The sequence below is a fragment of the Hippoglossus hippoglossus genome, chromosome 1 (genome assembly GCF_009819705.1).
Source record: "Hippoglossus hippoglossus isolate fHipHip1 chromosome 1, fHipHip1.pri, whole genome shotgun sequence".
NCBI classification, from domain to species: Eukaryota; Metazoa; Chordata; class Actinopteri; order Pleuronectiformes; family Pleuronectidae; genus Hippoglossus; species Hippoglossus hippoglossus.
Genome location: NC_047151.1, coordinates 12543228 through 12559496, shown reverse-complemented (window position 1 = coordinate 12559496; position 16269 = coordinate 12543228). Strand labels below are relative to the sequence as shown.

At 40.3% G+C, this 16269-nt stretch overlaps 2 protein-coding genes and 1 long non-coding RNA gene across 11 annotated transcripts; 1 reads left to right on the top strand and 2 right to left on the bottom strand.

The window, feature by feature from the left end:
• Window positions 1-346: 346 nt before the first annotated feature.
• On the bottom strand, window positions 347-4363 carry LOC117765310 (asialoglycoprotein receptor 1-like). Its single transcript, XM_034591767.1, has 6 exons — window positions 4237-4363; window positions 3593-3679; window positions 2542-2778; window positions 1685-1848; window positions 1227-1330; window positions 347-1004 (listed from the first exon to the last, which is right to left on the bottom strand). The coding sequence occupies exons 1-6, from the start codon at window positions 4319-4321 to the stop codon at window positions 857-859; spliced, it is 825 nt and encodes a 274-aa protein (XP_034447658.1). The 5' UTR covers window positions 4322-4363; the 3' UTR covers window positions 347-856.
• Window positions 4364-4613: 250 nt separating this feature from the next.
• Window positions 4614-16156, top strand: LOC117765320 (C-type lectin domain family 4 member M-like). Of its 9 annotated transcripts, XM_034591778.1 has the most exons (8): window positions 6327-6343; window positions 12880-12925; window positions 13176-13256; window positions 14185-14271; window positions 14881-14970; window positions 15118-15260; window positions 15361-15467; window positions 15983-16156. In XM_034591778.1, exons 2-8 carry the CDS (start codon window positions 12892-12894, stop codon window positions 16125-16127), a joined length of 687 nt encoding a protein of 228 aa, XP_034447669.1. In that variant the 5' UTR covers window positions 6327-6343; window positions 12880-12891; the 3' UTR covers window positions 16128-16156. The 9 variants fall into 9 exon arrangements, with proteins under 9 accessions (XP_034447715.1, XP_034447685.1, XP_034447669.1 ...); XM_034591824.1 differs by lacking the exons at window positions 6327-6343; window positions 12880-12925; window positions 13176-13256 and adding exons at window positions 4614-4742; window positions 5475-5564; XM_034591794.1 differs by lacking the exons at window positions 6327-6343; window positions 12880-12925; window positions 13176-13256 and adding exons at window positions 4637-4742; window positions 5472-5564.
• LOC117765358 lies at window positions 6239-11250 on the bottom strand. Its single transcript, XR_004614561.1, has 3 exons — window positions 11130-11250; window positions 9359-9368; window positions 6239-6303 (listed from the first exon to the last, which is right to left on the bottom strand). It is a non-coding gene; the product is annotated as an uncharacterized LOC117765358 (long non-coding RNA).
• Window positions 16157-16269: the final 113 nt, after the last annotated feature.

Sequence of the window (16269 nt, the reverse complement as noted above, 5' to 3'; positions counted from 1 at the left end):
AGATGACTGTATTTAGTATTGGCAAGCTGCTCTCTGCTGGGCAACAATAAATCCAATGCATCACTTTTGGTGTCATTACAACAATGGTTATAAAAATGTACTCCGGTGTTGAAGCCTAATAATTTCTAACAATATCAGATTCACATTGAATTTTTTAAAAAGTAGAAAGGCACTAGGAGAGCTTATACCTCTGCTTTGGCTGATTGGCCAACCTGTTGCATACACCATAAAATGTCCTCTCTTTATAGATATTAGCATGTGCCTAATTCCAAGCCTTTCACACCCTAATACTAAAACCAAAATGGCCACACACAATCTATATATAGCCCCCCCCCACCCCCACCCCCACACACACACACCCACACACACACGTGTGTAAGATTTAATATATTGAATGTATTTAATGCTTTATTTTTCATCATACTCACTGTAATAATCTAAAATGTTAAACGCCTTCTCTTTCCATCTCAAAATGATATATTCAATATTGATATAAAAAAGTCTAATGATTTGGATTGTTTTTTTCAAACAATCCATTGGAGTTTGTAAGGGGATGAATGAAGGTCCATCATATTATTTGTTTTTCTTCAGTCAAGAGCCATTTTCAGAGGCAAACATTTTGAAACACAGCCAGTCATATGGGATTATTTAATAATTTGTATGTATTTTTAAAATCAGGTACAGTAAAACCTCATCAATACTAATTAAAACATAAAGAAGCCAGTGTAAGCCAAGTACAAATTGTCTATTGTTGCTTAAATCTATACATATTTATTTGAATGTGAACATATATGTTCTTCTGTGTGTAAAAGCGTATTAATTTATTCACATGTATAAACACATAATATTATGTTCTTCAGGGGGACGGGGGACAAAGATCTGTCTCACACAACCACAAATGCCTCTGTCTACAAGGGGCTGTACTCCAGCTGTCCTGCACTGATGTGAAGAGATTCATCGACACACATTTGTATGAACTTCTCAGGTCGACAGGCTCCCAAGATCTAAAGGAGAGTACAATGATAGAGCTCAGTGAGATGCCAATTCCTGCTCCTATCTATCTATCTATCTATCTATCTATCTATCTATCTATCTATCTATCTCTGAAAAACCTAGGAAAAAAGTTCATCAAAGGCAGTGTAAACGCTTTTTCACAATGACATAATCAATTGTTACTAACATCTGACATCAAGCAGAAATACTGAGGGTTATTGTAAAGGCCTCACTCTTTGGTCAGTGCAGATCCATCCACCCATCTGAAGTCACCATTCGTTCGATGCAGACCAATCCAGTACTCGGGAAAACGACTAGTCAGATGGCCCAAGGATAGCTGTTGAGAATAATATAATACAGAATGTAACTTAAGCTGCTTTCAGACCTGCACTGAACTCTGGACACTCTCAAATGTCAGAGTCAGTTGCTACACACATTTTCTGGTGTTTGTCCTGACAGCCCTCTAGTAAAATATCCGGAGAATGTCCGAGTGAGCCCATGTGAGAAGGAAAATGTCTGGAAAATTCACGAGTGAGTGGGCGTGTTAATGAAATTTCTAACACGCAACGGACACAAAAAATACAAATATCTCAGGGTGAAAAGGCAGTGCCATTAACGTAGAAGACACCGACGAAGATGTCGAATTGGAAAGACGACAAGTTATGAGAGCCTTTGACGATTAAGGGATTACCAGTTCCTGTTCACTGTTGATCACCACCAGGTCAGCTCCTTGACTCTTACAGTAGTTTCTGCTTTCCTCCCATGTCAAAAAGTCCGTGGACTGAAAGTAACATCTTGAGTTCATCTCAATCCAGCCTGTCGGACACTGTTGAGAGGACACACAACCACGCTGCTCTGGAAGACAAAATAAACAAATGCACATTAGATTCTTATTTAAATACAAAAATAATAACTCTATTGACTTGAGAATAAATGTAATGTTATCCAATTTGTACCTGCATAACTGACTATAACATAACTACAGCTGTGAATTTATCTGCTACAATTCATATCTAGAACGATAAATATAAACCACAGAGTGCATATGATGATGAACAACATGACAGATCCCCTAATGAAATCAAACCGTCGTGGCCGGCCTGCAGTATAGCTCATGAAAAAAATTTTTTTCTCAAACACAGTTTTTGTCATTTTAGGTATCTGTTTTCACACTGATGTTTATTTAAATCGTAATTTTTCCTGTAAGTTTGGTTTTAATTAGTTATTTGACGCTATTCAATATAGATGAGTGATTAGCAATTGCTTGAGTGGGTGTATCAGCACAACCTCAACATCGCAGCTCCCTACCCTGATCGCTACTTTTCAGACTCTGGCCCAAAATAATGTTGTTGGCCTAAGGCCTAATATACCACAAACGCTAAAAAATCATTAAAATATTTACAATTTCTGTTTTAAATGGCATAGGTAGTTTTCAACAGAAAAATAGCTTTTTAAACGTACAGCTAGAGTTTTGGAATGAAGGATGGTAAAAACAAAGGAAGCGCAGTTAAAGTTCGAAGACTTATCAACCTGATTTTCTTTCCTCACCCCTTATCATCCTTTTCAGTTGGTCCCTCTCCTCCTTCACATTACTTATCATGTTGTTGAGTATCGAGTTTCTATTTTGCAGCCGGTTCGTCTCTCTAGTCAGGGCACTGAAGCGTTCTTGTAAGCTGTTGAAACCCCTGGTCTTCTTTCTCTCACAGTCATTTACCACATCCATCTTCTTGTTTTGGTTGGTAGTTGTGTTGCAGACAGAGGGAGCTGATTCCTGGCTAGAGTTCACTGATTGAAATGAAACAGACCATTTTCATTAAATAGAATTCAATAGAAGAAAAAATTTGTGATGGAACGTTTTACAGAAACATATCAAATTCAAGCTTTAAACTGCTTTAATGGGCCCTTGCACCTTTGTGAATGTTGGGGGCGGAGCAGATGCCATGCCATTACCAAGGAAAGACACAAATCAGAGTGTGAACCAGCACATGTAGGTTAGGGACATGGAATTTACTGTTTAAAAAGAGGGGCTGCAGACCCTGCATTCACGCGGTATACCACCCAATTAGTCTGAAATCTGCTGTAGTAATACCGTTTTATAATGATGTCATCCAGATGCCATTTAAACCATATGATGAAGAATGATCGGTTGAGCTATATTATGTTTTTAATCTTATTGGTTGCAAAAGTTGCAAAAGGCACATATACTCCATATGACTATGAGTTGGGGTCTGGTTGTCGATTTTGCGGATTTTGTTTTTGATAAGTTTTCCAATAAGGTAGTCGAGGGTGGGGGGGTTCTGGGTCCATGTTTTGTTCTTTTTATCCAGGCCACCACAGAATTAAATTTTTCTGTTAAAAGAATAGTTTTGCTTCAACTGGCGTGGCGAACTACTTATTTGCGATTTGCGAACTTAGTTGCAGTTAATGGGTCGAGTCAAGTGTAATTCCTTGCACCATCTGTGCTGGGCCCCTAATTGCACCACAGTGTGGCGGAATTTGCAATTACGTTTTTTTCTGTGCGACAGTCCTCGGAAATCTTAGATGACACAATGCCACGGTTATGAAATGCATATTCAAAGGAAAGAAACCATATACTCACACGAAAGGCGCAGAGAAATATTGAGAACAGCTTGTAGGATACACAGCACACCGAAGCTGAGTAACAGCAGCTGAGGGATTCTTCTTTCTGCAAAAGCAAATGAACGTTAATAAAAGTCTGTGACCCCTATGGCAGCATGTTGTTGTTGTTGTTTCACAGATGTAAAGATGGACTTCTGCTCTATAGAAATGTATATTTTAACATGTTAACCTGCAGCATGTTTGCTTCAAGGATAAATGAGTTTTACCTGATCGTTGCATTATCAGACACAATATTGTACTTAATTAGAACAGGTGAACACATGAAACCCAGTGTCTGTGCTGCTCTAGAAGTTTTGGTTTTATTGAACGAGGAGCAGATGTAATTTTTCAAACATATAAGTATTTGGCAAATTTAACAAAAATACAATAATAAATATTATATTAGCTTTTAAGAGGACAAGTGAAGTGATATCATTGCTTACTTCATGTGCTGTGATACATAAAAGGCCTACATCAAAAAGACAATGACACTGGAGACTGGAGTCAAAAATCCTTGAGTTATTGTTAAAGTGCTTTCCCAATTAGCATATGGATGTCAATACAACTATTGTTGTTTGACAGAATATATACATATATATATATAATGAGATGCTGCGTTATTACCTGTTTGATTTGTATTGCTGCTGCATTTCTGTCCATGTCTCGGTTGCTCATTAATATAATCCGGCAGCTCTGTGGATGTTGCCATTGCCAACACCCTTGTTGTTAGTAAAATGTTAAGTTCAGGTCTGATCGGTATATTTCTTCTTTTGGTTTCTTTATAGGATTGGCCTAATGCCCAAGATTCCGATGAGTCACAGATAAAACGAAGATGTGGACATGAAACGAGACTCACACTAAAATGTGAGCAGTGATTCAAAATATACGTTGTCGAAAACAGGAACAGAAAGTGTTGCTTAATTAGTCTTCAGAAGAAGAATATATAGAAGTAGATGAAACATCAGCATCACTCTCATAAAACGTATTTCCCATCACCATTGTCAGGCCCCTGTGTAAAGTCTGGTGATGGTTTCCCATAAGGAGCGATTTGAGATTACTACGGAGCCTCATTCGTCTCGCCTCAAAGAGCCACACTAGTGAAGATGGAACAGTGACTCCTGCCATGTCAGGTAAGAGAACAAAAATACTACTGTTGGATAAATATTTTCAGTTTCCCTGAAACTGGTCACCTGTTTATCCAATTTCTATTAATATTTAATGTATGTTGTGTCCAAATCACACCAAGTTCGGCATTGCACTTCCTCTGGCAATTTACGATACAAATGGCAAGTGTGAAGCCAGTTAAATGAATGGTTGTCGGGCTATTTGTTATACATACAGACAGACAAGCACATTAGTGAAATTAGATGTGTGTAAATGTGTTGAAATGGCTATGTCCTACATACAAGGAAAAAAATGACATGAGTACAAATAAATACATTATAACTATATACAGTATAAGAGTAAAGCCCGTCTGAAACTCAATAACATGTACACAGAAACACAGGAATGAATAAATGTAGAAATAATAAACACTGTAATAAATCAACAAATGTAGAAATGAATGAATAAATAACTAAGTCTATAAATAAATGAATACATATAGAAAATGCCTTTGTCATTGCCAACTGTATTCATTCATTTATTTATACTTATATTTATGCATTTTTATTCATACTCATGCTTGCATTTTACAACAAGCCGTTTTAATGAGTAATTTTAATTAAAACCCAGAGTAGATGTTTGCACATCAGTCCTGTTCCTGAGCAGGTGTCAGGTTTTACTCTGTAAACCAGTGTGCGTCTTGCAGCAGGCTCTCGTTGACATCCAGTGATCATTGTCTGTGTGATTTCTCCTGGAAGGAAGAAAACTCTACAGACTGGTTGGTGTGAGCTTTGGAATCCTGTGTATCCTACAAGCTGCTCTCAACATTTCCCTGCACCTTGCTTTCTGTGAGTCAAGTTAAACAGTGTCTCTAATCTTTACCAATGTTTTCCCAGACTTTAAAAAAAAAAAGAACTATTTTAATAAGAAGTGGACAGTTGGAACAATTGCTAATATACGAGACATGGCAATCTCTTTATCTGAGTGTTACAAGCATGTTTTCATCTTCATACATTTTTATTGTGTAAATTGATTAAATATAACATACAGTAGCAAGGCCTCATTCAAATTCTGTTTTTTATCCAATTTAGTAATATCCTGTACAACTTGCTGAACCTTCTAATTATTGCATACGAATTCGTCAACATTCAGATAGAGACAAATTTGGGGAAGTGTAGAATCACACACAGTAACAAGGCAAAACATCAAAACAAAAAAAGTTATGTGAATCTTTCAGGGGGAATTACAGTTTATCTCAACCTGGGCCTGCTGGCAGCCACGACACAGCGACAGTGGCTACAATATGATCTTATGGGGCAACTGTGAAAGTCCCAGATGTGTCCATTAAAGTGCTTTCTTTTCACCAACAATAGGCCCAAATTATTATTCTGGGTCTGGGTTTTGATTTTGAAATTGATTGGATTGTTCCCCAGTCTCCTCCTGTCCACACATGAAAGTGGCTGTTTCTCCCAGTGTAGAAAAAAATTGATTTGGGTTCTGGTCTTTCAGACACTTTTGATAAAAAAAACAGCTATTTAAGCAAGTTGTAAAAATCTGACTGTAGAGCCTGAAGACCCAAAGAGAAGACTGACCCCCTGCCCTGACCCTAAACCTACTTCTTCACTTGGTACGTATGAGAAGGATTTATATCATCTATCTGATAATTCCAGATGTCTGTTTGTCTCTCTGTATGTGGAATGCATTTCTCAAAAAGATGTTCATCTTGTTGGCCTCACAATGATTTTTGTAGTACAGTAAACTCACAATCAACCACAGTCAATGTCAATTTTATTTATATAGCATATTTAAAACAACTTGGTTGACCAAAGTGCTTTACAGGTGTAATGGTAAAACAAAACGACAGTAAAAACGTAATACATCATAGTGCAAGTAATACAAATAAAATACAATTGCACAGGACCTGAGGTGGGCTGAGAACATCACCACCATCATCAAGAAGGCCCAGCAGAGGATGTTCTTCCTGCGGCAACTGAAGAAATTCAACATGCCGCAGAAAGTGATGGTCGAGTTCTACATGGCCATCATTGAGTCCATCCTCACCTCATCAATTACCGTCTGGTTCGCTGCCTCCACTGCCAAGGACAAGGGCAGACTGCAGCGGATCATTCGGTCAGCTGAGAAGGTCATCGGCTGTGACCTGCCGGCTCTCCTACACCTGTTCCACTCCAGGACCAGTAAGAGAGCAGGCAAGATCATTGCTGATCCTTCCCATCCCGGCCACCACCTATTCCAGAGACTCCCATCTGGAAAAAGGTTCGGGCCATCAAGACCAAAACCTCGCGCCACCTGAACAGTTTTTCCCCATGGCAGTGGGGCTCACAAACAAGCCCCCTGCATCACACTGACTCTGCCCCCCCCCCCCCCCCCCCCCCCCCCCCCCCCCCCCCCCCCCCCCCCCCCCCCCCCCCCCCCCCCCCCCCCCCCCCCCCCCCCCCCCCCCCCCCCCCCCCCCCCCCCCCCGCACATAACTTATAACTTATATATTATTGGCACTATCCCGGAACCAATCACTGCACCTTAGCACCGCACGTGCCTATAACATAACTTATTGTTTTTTCTGTATATATTGTTGTTTTATGTCCGATTGTTGTTTTTATGTCCAAAGGCACCAACCACACCAAGGCAATTTCCTGTATGTGTAAATATACTTGGCAATAAAAATAATTCTGATTCTGATTCTGATTATTAATGTAAAATGAATAAAATTAAAATAAAATAAAATATAATATATACGATAAGATAAGATAAATAAAATCAGCTGCGATGAAACGTACTCGAGGAGAAAGCCTGGGAGAACAGGTGTGTTTTTAGTAGTGATTTAAAGTGTGTTAAAGACGGGGCAGATCTAATGTGAAGTGGTAGGTTGTTCCACAGGTTTGGGGCGGCTACTGTGCGATCACCTCTGGTAACTAGCCTTGTCTGAGGTTTGTTAAGGAGCAGTTGAGTGGCTGATCTCAGTTCACTAACTGGAGTGTGCATAAAGAGAAGTTCGGATAAGTAAGACGGTGCCAGTCCGTTAAGAGATTTAAAAGTTAAAAGTAAGATTTTAAAAACGATCCTGTGACAAACAGGAAGCCAGTGTAGGAGGCGCAACATGGGTGTGATATGGTCTCTCTTTTTTTTCCTAGTCAGCAGGCGAGCAGCAGCATTTTGGACTTGCTGCAGGCGTTTAATGGAGGATTTGTCTAAGCCTACATACAGGGAATTACAATAATCAAGACGGGAGGTTATGAATGCATGGATAACTCTCTCTAGGTCTCTTTTGTGGGAGGTAGGCCTTTACCTTGGCTATTTGTCTTAGTTGAAAAAAGCCACCTCCGACTACTGAGGAAATTTGCTTTTCAAAATTAAAAGCCCTGTCAAAAAGAACACCAAGACTCTTTACAGTGGAGTGAGTATTCGGAGCCAAAGCCCCAAGATTGTCCACATCTTGCAGTTCTGATAATCCAAATATGATAACCTCAGTCTTATTGTTGTTTAATTTGAGGAAGGTTGAATCCATCCATGATTTTATGTAATTTAAGCAGTCAAGCAGGGGCTGCAGTGATGTCTTAGTTTTATGGTTCAGGGGCAAGTATATTTGAATGTCGTCTGCAAAGCAGTGAAAGGAGACATTATATTTTACAAAAATTTATGCTAGGGGCAGCATATATAGGGAGAAAAGGACAAGCCCTAGAACGGATCCTTGAGGTACCCCACATGTAAGTGGGGCCTTCCCAGAGGAGTAGTCACCCAGGTGGACAGAGAAACTCCTATCTGTTAAGTAAGACTCAAACCACCTGAGTGCTGTACCTTTAATCCCTACAAAGTTTTCCAGGTGTGATATTAGGATTGTGTGATCGACCGTGTCGAAAGCGGCCGTCAGGTCTAGGAGCACTAGGACAGCAGAATCTCTTGAATCAACAGTTAAAATCCGAGCTGTTTCGGTACTGTGATGCGGTTTAAAACTTGACTGGAACTTTTCATATACATTATTGTTGATAAGAAATGTCTGCAACTGGGGAGAACTACCTTCTCTAGGATTTTGGACAGGAAGGGCAGCTTAGAAAATGGCCTGAAATTAGAGAGAACAGAGGGATCAAGGTTTTCTTTCTTTAACATGGGCTGTACAACAGCATGTTTAAAGGCAGTTGGGACACTACCAGAGAGAAGACAGGTATTAATCAATGAAATAATAAATGGGCCAACAGTGTCAAAGACTTCTTTAAGAAGACTGGCGTTGATGCTCCCGGAAGGGCAATTTGTGAGTCGCAGATGGTGAACCACCTCGGATAGGAAGGATATTGATATGGGCTCGAATTGACCAAAGACAGCTGGGAGCATGGGAGGGATAGGGGGTTGATGGTCAGTGGACATAGTTAAGGATGATCTAAGAAGCGAAATTTTTTCAACAAAAAATGTAAGAAAGGAATCACAGAGGACAGGTGTAGGCAGAATAGGAGTACGACAACCGGGGTTTATGATATTATTACAAATATTAAAAAGAACCTGAGGCCTCTGATAGTTATTGGAGACCAGGTTAGATATAAACTTAGTTTTTGCCGATTTTACCGCTTTCTGGTAATCAGATAGACGGCTCTGTAAGATTTCATATGATACTCTGAGTTTGTCCTTTTTCCACCTTCTCTCTGCTTGCCGACATGCACGTCTGAGACCGCGGGTAGAGTCGTTTAGCCATGGCTCTGAAAGTGCTTTAGTGCGTTTCGTCCTCAAAGGAGCAACAGAGTCCAGAGTGCTTGTGCAGGTTGAATTCAAAAGAGAGATAAGCTCATCAGCACTGAGAACATCACTACAATCCAAGTTATAGAGCACAGAGTCTTTAAAAATAGCAGAGAAATGCAACCGAGTTTGACTATTAATTATACGGCGGCAGCGTGCAGGAGGAGCTGGCTTGACTATAGAGCCAGGGACAGTAATCGTAAATAAAACCGGCAGATGATCTGATATACAAGTATCACATATTTCATTGACATGAACATGTAGGCCATAAGACAACACAAGGTCTAATGTGTGCCCTTTTTCATGTGTGGGTCCAGACACTGACTGGGTGAGATTAAATTATTAATGAATTATTAAGTGAATTATTAAGATTTAAGAAGTCTTTAGCCATAGGTTTAGTTTCACAGCATATATGTACATTAAAATCCCCACAAATTAAAAAGTGGTCATAGTCCATCGAAATACCCGCTATGAATTCAGCAAACTCTTGCATAAAGTCCTTGTTGAATTTCGGGGTGGGGAGCGGCACACTACAGCACACAGCACGGGGGAGGAGGCATTTAACTCAAACAGCTGAAGCTCGAAACTAGAATAGGTGACAGTTACCGACTGTCGACACTGAAAGATGGATTTAAATACAGTGGCTACCCCTCCACCTTTACCAGTGGTCCTGGGAGAGCTGAAAAAAGTACAGTCAGGAGGGAGAAGCTCATAAAAAGCTGTGGACTCACCAATATGAAGCCAGGTCTCGGTCAGGAGCATAAAGTCCAGATCACGGGGTGTGAAAAAGTCATTTAGTACAAAAGTTTTGTTGGTTATAGACCTCGCATTAATCAGAGCCATGTGTAGAGTTAGGGCCATACTGTCCAGCTTTGAGGTGCGACGAAGCATGCGAAGGTTGTTGAGGTTCACCCCGCGCCGATCATCGCCAATAGAGTCTAATCTGGGAGTAATCATGACAGGAATGTCGGAGGCTGTGGGTGATAGTGTACCGGGGGCAGTACTGGGAATTCGCCACAGTGGGGAGCTAGTGGTAGTATGGGAAGCATGACTGTTTAAAGTGGTAGAAGAACAGCAGGGGGTGGCAGGTGATTGTAGATAGTCATAGAGAGCGATTCCAGAATAAATTGAAGTTGTGGATAAAACCAATGTTGTGAGTGGAGCATACGGAGTGGAGCCAGGTGTTTGCCGGTGATATCTGGCGTTGTCGCTCCAGGAAAGCAGTGTGTGACTGCATTCATGAAGCGGATATTTCTCATGATGGAGGAGACCGTAGGGTGGAGAAGCGAGGTGGTGTCCTCCTCCGTAGGGCATGGCTTCCCTGCTGTGGCCAAGCCAGTGAGAACTCCGGAGCTACGCCTGATCACAGCCTCCGTCAATAACCTGCGGCGGGCGGAGGTAGAGGACTTGACCACAGGATGGAGTGGGGGTGCTTCCAGAGGCGGGATGTCCTCAGTATTCAGGTTGTCAAATCTGTTGGACAGCTGGAGGTCTCGAGGTGGATGAGGGGGAGACGGGCGCCCAGCACAGTGCTTGTCCTTTCTGGCTACAATCCACTGCTCCTGTTTGCAGGGAGTAGTCGGGGCCTTCACGGTACGACATAATCGCGACTTTACTGGAGCTTGGTACGGAGTGGAGCTGGCTATTATTTTTGGCTTTGCTCCCATTGTCACCCACGGGTCATCAGGCTGTGCTGGAGTGGACTCGGGATCTGGAACTCCTGTGACGGTGGAGCCAAGCCACGGCAGTGTAGGGTCGTTATCCAACCCTGGAGCGGAGTGGCCAGGGTAGAAGAGAGTAACTAAAGCTCATGTGTAAATCTCTTTGCTCACAAAGACAGTTCTGGTGCGAGGAAGCCAAATGACGAGGCTGTGATCAGAGAGTTGACAGAAGAGGGGGACAAGTTGAAGAGGATGTTGGAAATATTTGGTGAATATGAAACAGGAAGATAACAGCAACATAAAGAAAAAAACAATTTAAATTCCATTGGTGGTGTTTTGCTTTTTTTTACTGAGATATCTTTTATATATATTTTTTTCATTTTGTCATCCTCAACAGATCATTACGCACGAGAGCAATGGGTGTATTTCCAGCCTAGTTTCTATTACATTTCCTCTGTCAATAAATGTTGGAGAGGCAGTAGAGACGACTGTCTGCAGAAAGGAGCGGACCTGGTGATTATCAACAGCAAAGAGGAACAGGTTTGATGTGTGGATGTTGGAAATGTGTGAACAAGAGGTCCATGTGGATCGGACTGACTGACAGGGGGAAAGAAGGGGCATGGAAATGGGTGGATGGCACTCCGCTGACTCAAAGGTCCACAGCTTACTCTTTTATTCAGCTGCACCTGCTGACTTCATAGCAAGCTGCTGACTGTCCATCAAATGCTTCTTGGGTTTTGATAAAATTAACTTGTGTTTTTAGGGGTTTCCGCAACTGGAATACTGGGGAACCCAACAATTTGGGCCAAAGTGAAGACTGTGCAGTAACAGCCAACAGTTGGTATGACCTGCCATGTGGAAGGAAAAACTTCTGGATCTGTGAAAAAACTGTCTCTCTATAAGTCAAAGTAAAAACTGAACTGGTCACTCAGTGGGGGATGTGGGATTTTTCTAAATCAGGGGCCACCAGCTAGGTTTATCATATTTGTCATATGTTCAAGATATAATCAAAATATAATCATGTAATCCTTGACTATGTAACTATAATCTAATAAAAAAAAAAAAGAAGCTACCTGGACTGGTTTTTACTTCCTTATTCTCTGATTACACAATCACAGGACTAATAAAATAATGGGTCTACGGATGCAGCCAACATGTGCATTTTATTTTTAGCTGGGCTGTTCACACTCCCTTTACTTCTCTGGTACTTGGTCACAGTCAATGTTTGAAACCAAGGTGGAGCAGGAAACTGATATCTATAAGTGTGTGTAATTTGGTGCAGCTTGATTAATATGAAAGGGTCTGTTGGGTATTTGCTCCAAGTGGCATTCTAGTTTTGATTAGATTTCAAATTTTTAATCACTGTGTTTTTTTTATCAGTTTCAAGTTATGGCATGATATTTATTCCATACAAACAGCAAAAGCTCAAAGCAGCTGCATCTATACCCAGTTTGAGGTCATATAACATCAGACAGGCTGAAAATGTTTCACAATCACAAATACATGATGATACTTTTGTATGAAACCCCTTCTGCTCTCATTTACAATCTTGTGGTTATGAGTAAAGGAAACAAGGAGGTCACATTGCAAAGTCAGCATGAACAAAACTGGAGGTGACAACAAGCTGAAAGATAAGGAGAAGTAAGATGCTGTCTTGAGAAGCTTAATATCAGGAAGAGAAACACAGAAGCTGTCCACAGTTAAGACCGAGAATCGTGTCGTACTGCAGCGGTCACAGTATTTTGACTTCTGTAAAACACAGTCTGAGGTGACCATGGACAAAAACCTGCCTGATGCTTCAGCCACAAGTAAGTTACTTTAAGAGTGATCAGAGTGATACTGTTCTTGTGTCTGATTTAGCAACACGCAACATTTTTAGTGGGTTATTTTTCACCCAGAGACGGTGTACAAGAAATGAAGAGTTTTTTTGTTGTTCTGTTTCAAATAACACAATATCAGACCTGGCTTCCTAATAGGAATAAGAATAACAATAACAATAACAATAAGAATTATAATAATGGTGGTTTTGCATGTGTATGTGTGTTTTTTTGCACACAGATAGAAAACTGGTTGTCTTGATCCTCGGACTCCTGTGTATCCTGCAAGCTGCTCTCAACATTTCCCTGCGTCTTGCTCTCTGTGAGTTGTCTTTAATTCAGTTTAATAATTTCATCCTGTGTGGACGACACATCCTGACCGTGACTCACTCTGAAATTCAACAGGTGATTGTGATAAAACCAGAAATTGAAAAGTTACCTCTACTAACTATGATTATCATTGGAGGGATTTCTGGATATGTTATAGTTAGCTAGCTTTATGACGAAACAGCATTTTGTACGTTGTGGTTGTTGGTTAGAGAAAGTTCTAAGGTCATGTAAGAAAATAATGGGGCTTTCTAGTTGTGAGTCAGGGTGTTTTCCTTTAAAATAAAAGGAGAACCTTTTCACATGTTTAGGTTAATAAATGGATTTGCAGAAAACATTTAAGTTTCAGATTTCTAACTATTTATTTTCAATGTTAAGAGTTGGATGTTCATCAGGCATTGAAGGCTTAACACTAAATGTGCTGCAAACATTCAGGAGCATTACAAGGCACTTTGGGGGCCCCAGGCAAAGGGACCTGGATGTCAACTCCCTACCCAAAGAAACACATGACACCAAACCACATCATTCCAATATTCAAATGATTCTTTTTGTATCCAAATTATAAACAAAGAAGTGTATATGCACATAAATAGTATAAAAGTGATAAAGTGTAAGTGCAAATCTCCACTTCTGACACATCATACACACACACTGAACTTTGCAGATCCTCTGAACATTCTCCGGAGGGGGCTGGTCTAACTGAGAACCTCCAGACTTCCTGCAGTAACATGTACATGTAATTGCATGTCATGGAAATGTTGATCAAACATCTATATTGTTCCGTGAATTTTACTTCTGACACAGTGGAGCAGTGACTGAGCTGGAACACAAGAGACCTGTGTCTTTCACATTTTCCCATGGTACCGTGAACTCACCATCAACCAGAGACTGAAGGTCATGTGTAAATCTCTTTGCTCACACAGACAATTCTGATGCACCAGATTATGATGCTGTGATCAGAAACCTGAAAGAAGAGAGGGACCAGTTGAAGAGGAAGTTGAATACATCTGGTGAATATGAGCTGAACTCTTTATGACATGGAAAGAATAAGATAACAGTAACATAAAGAAAGATGCAACTTCAATTCATTTTTGCCATCGTTTTTCTCTTTTTTTTTGCTGAGATGTCAAGTTTATTTTATTTTCGTTTTCCTCAACAGATCATCTGTTTCTTTTTTATCAGTTTCAGGTTATGGCTTGATATTTATTCCATACAAACAGCAAAAACTCAAAGCAGCTGCATCTATACCCAGTTTGAAGTCATATAACAATGAAAACCCTTCTGCTCTCATTTATAATCTTGTGTTTATGAGTAAAGGAAACAAGGAGGTCACATTGCAAGCTCAGAATGTAAAAAACTGGAGGTGACCACAAGGTGAAGATAAGGAGAAGTAAAGTGCTGTCTTGAGAAGCTTAATATCAGGAAGAGAAACACAGAAGCTGTCCACAGTTAAGACCGAGAATCGTGTCGTACTGCAGCGGTCACAGTATTTTGACTTCTGTCTGTAAAACACAGTCTGAGGTGACCATGGACAAAAACCTGCCTGATGCTTCAGCCACAAGTAAGTTACTTTACAACCAGAGACTGAAGGTCATGTGTAAATCTCTTTGCTCACACAGAGTGCAGTTCTGATGCACCAGATTATGATGCTGTGATCAGAAACCTGAAAGAAGAGAGGGACCAGTTGAAGAGGAAGTTGAAAACATTTGGTGAATATGAGCTGAACTCTTTTTGACATGGAAAGTATAAGATAACAGTAACAGAAAGAAAGATGCAACTTCAATTCATTTTTGCTATTGTTTTTCTCTTTTTTTGCTGTGATGTCAAGTTTATTTTATTTTCATTTTCCTCAACATATCATTACACCCAAGAAGGATGGGTATATTTCCGCTCTAGTTTCTATTTCATTTCCTCTGTCGAGAAATCCTGGGGAGACAGTAGAGACGACTGTCTGCAGCAAGGAGCAGACCTGGTGATTATCAACAGCAAAGAGGAAAATGTGCGTATGAGAGTGACAACTCTTATGAAAGATTAAAATCATACCGGTTATATTCCAATTTGATATAATTATGGTCTGTCCCTCTGTCCCTGTAAACAAGGAGTTCACAAGACAGTTTAGAAGGCTCTTCTGGATCGGACTGACTGACACAGAGACAGAAGGGACATGGAAATGGGTGGATGGGACTTTGCTGAACACAACAACAAGGTTCATAAATAACTTTTTATGTTTAAATTGATTATTATGAGTTGCACTGCTGTATTATAGTGCTATTACTGAATAAAAAAGATAGTCTCTTTCTTTAACTGTCTGCTGGTAAGACACTGAACCCTGAGGGCTGTGCTATGCAATATATAAAATCCATTCACTCTGCAACACTTTGCACTTTATTTTAAGTATTTATACAAATGAAATTGTCTGACAGAGATGAAGTGAGAAGAAATGACAATTGTAATGAGAGGAATATCACCAATAATGGTGGTATTTATGAGTAGGCATATTGTGTATCAAAGCAATCTAGTTTTAATCATAATCCACAATCAGCTGTATATACTGTATATATCCAATATTCTGGTTTGACAAGAAGCTGCATGTGTCTAAACAGCAGCTAATGTCACATAACAATATTCAATATCGATCTTTAATCTGCCTCAGGGTTTCTGGCTGTTTATTAAATGTTTTTGTGTGTTTCAGTTAAAAGCTCATTCTGATTTTGGTTTCAGCTTCTGGCACCCTGGGGAACCAAACTCCTCTGGTAACACTGATGAAGACTGTGGAGAGGCAAGGTACAACTACGCCGAATACAACTGGAATGATAACAAATGTAACAAGCTGAACTTCTGGATCTGTGAAAAGATGGTGGCTTGATAACGCTGCACCCAAACGCACCACACTGGTAACTGATCAGCTGCAGAGGAAGTGGCTCATTAAAATGCAAAGACATAAACAGCCAAGCTACATTTGATTCGTTCCTGGGTCCTGGTATTGTACATGCTGCCTGTGTCATTTG

Coding starts and splice junctions, on each gene's coding strand:
- LOC117765320 (XM_034591778.1), top strand. CDS start 12,892: ATGGACAAAAACCTGCCTGATGCTTCAGCCACAA. Junction 12,926..13,175: donor GCCTGATGCTTCAGCCACAA/GTAAGTTACTTT, acceptor TTTTGCACACAG/ATAGAAAACTGGTTGTCTTG. Junction 15,261..15,360: donor TCAACAGCAAAGAGGAAAAT/GTGCGTATGAGA, acceptor CCTGTAAACAAG/GAGTTCACAAGACAGTTTAG.
- LOC117765310 (XM_034591767.1), bottom strand. CDS start 4,321: ATGGCAACATCCACAGAGCTGCCGGATTATATTAATGAGCAACCGAGA. Junction 3,680..4,236: donor CAGCAATACAAATCAAACAG/GTAATAACGCAG, acceptor TTGCTTTTGCAG/AAAGAAGAATCCCTCAGCTG. Junction 1,849..2,541: donor ACTGAAAAGGATGATAAGGG/GTGAGGAAAGAA, acceptor TTTGTCTTCCAG/AGCAGCGTGGTTGTGTGTCC.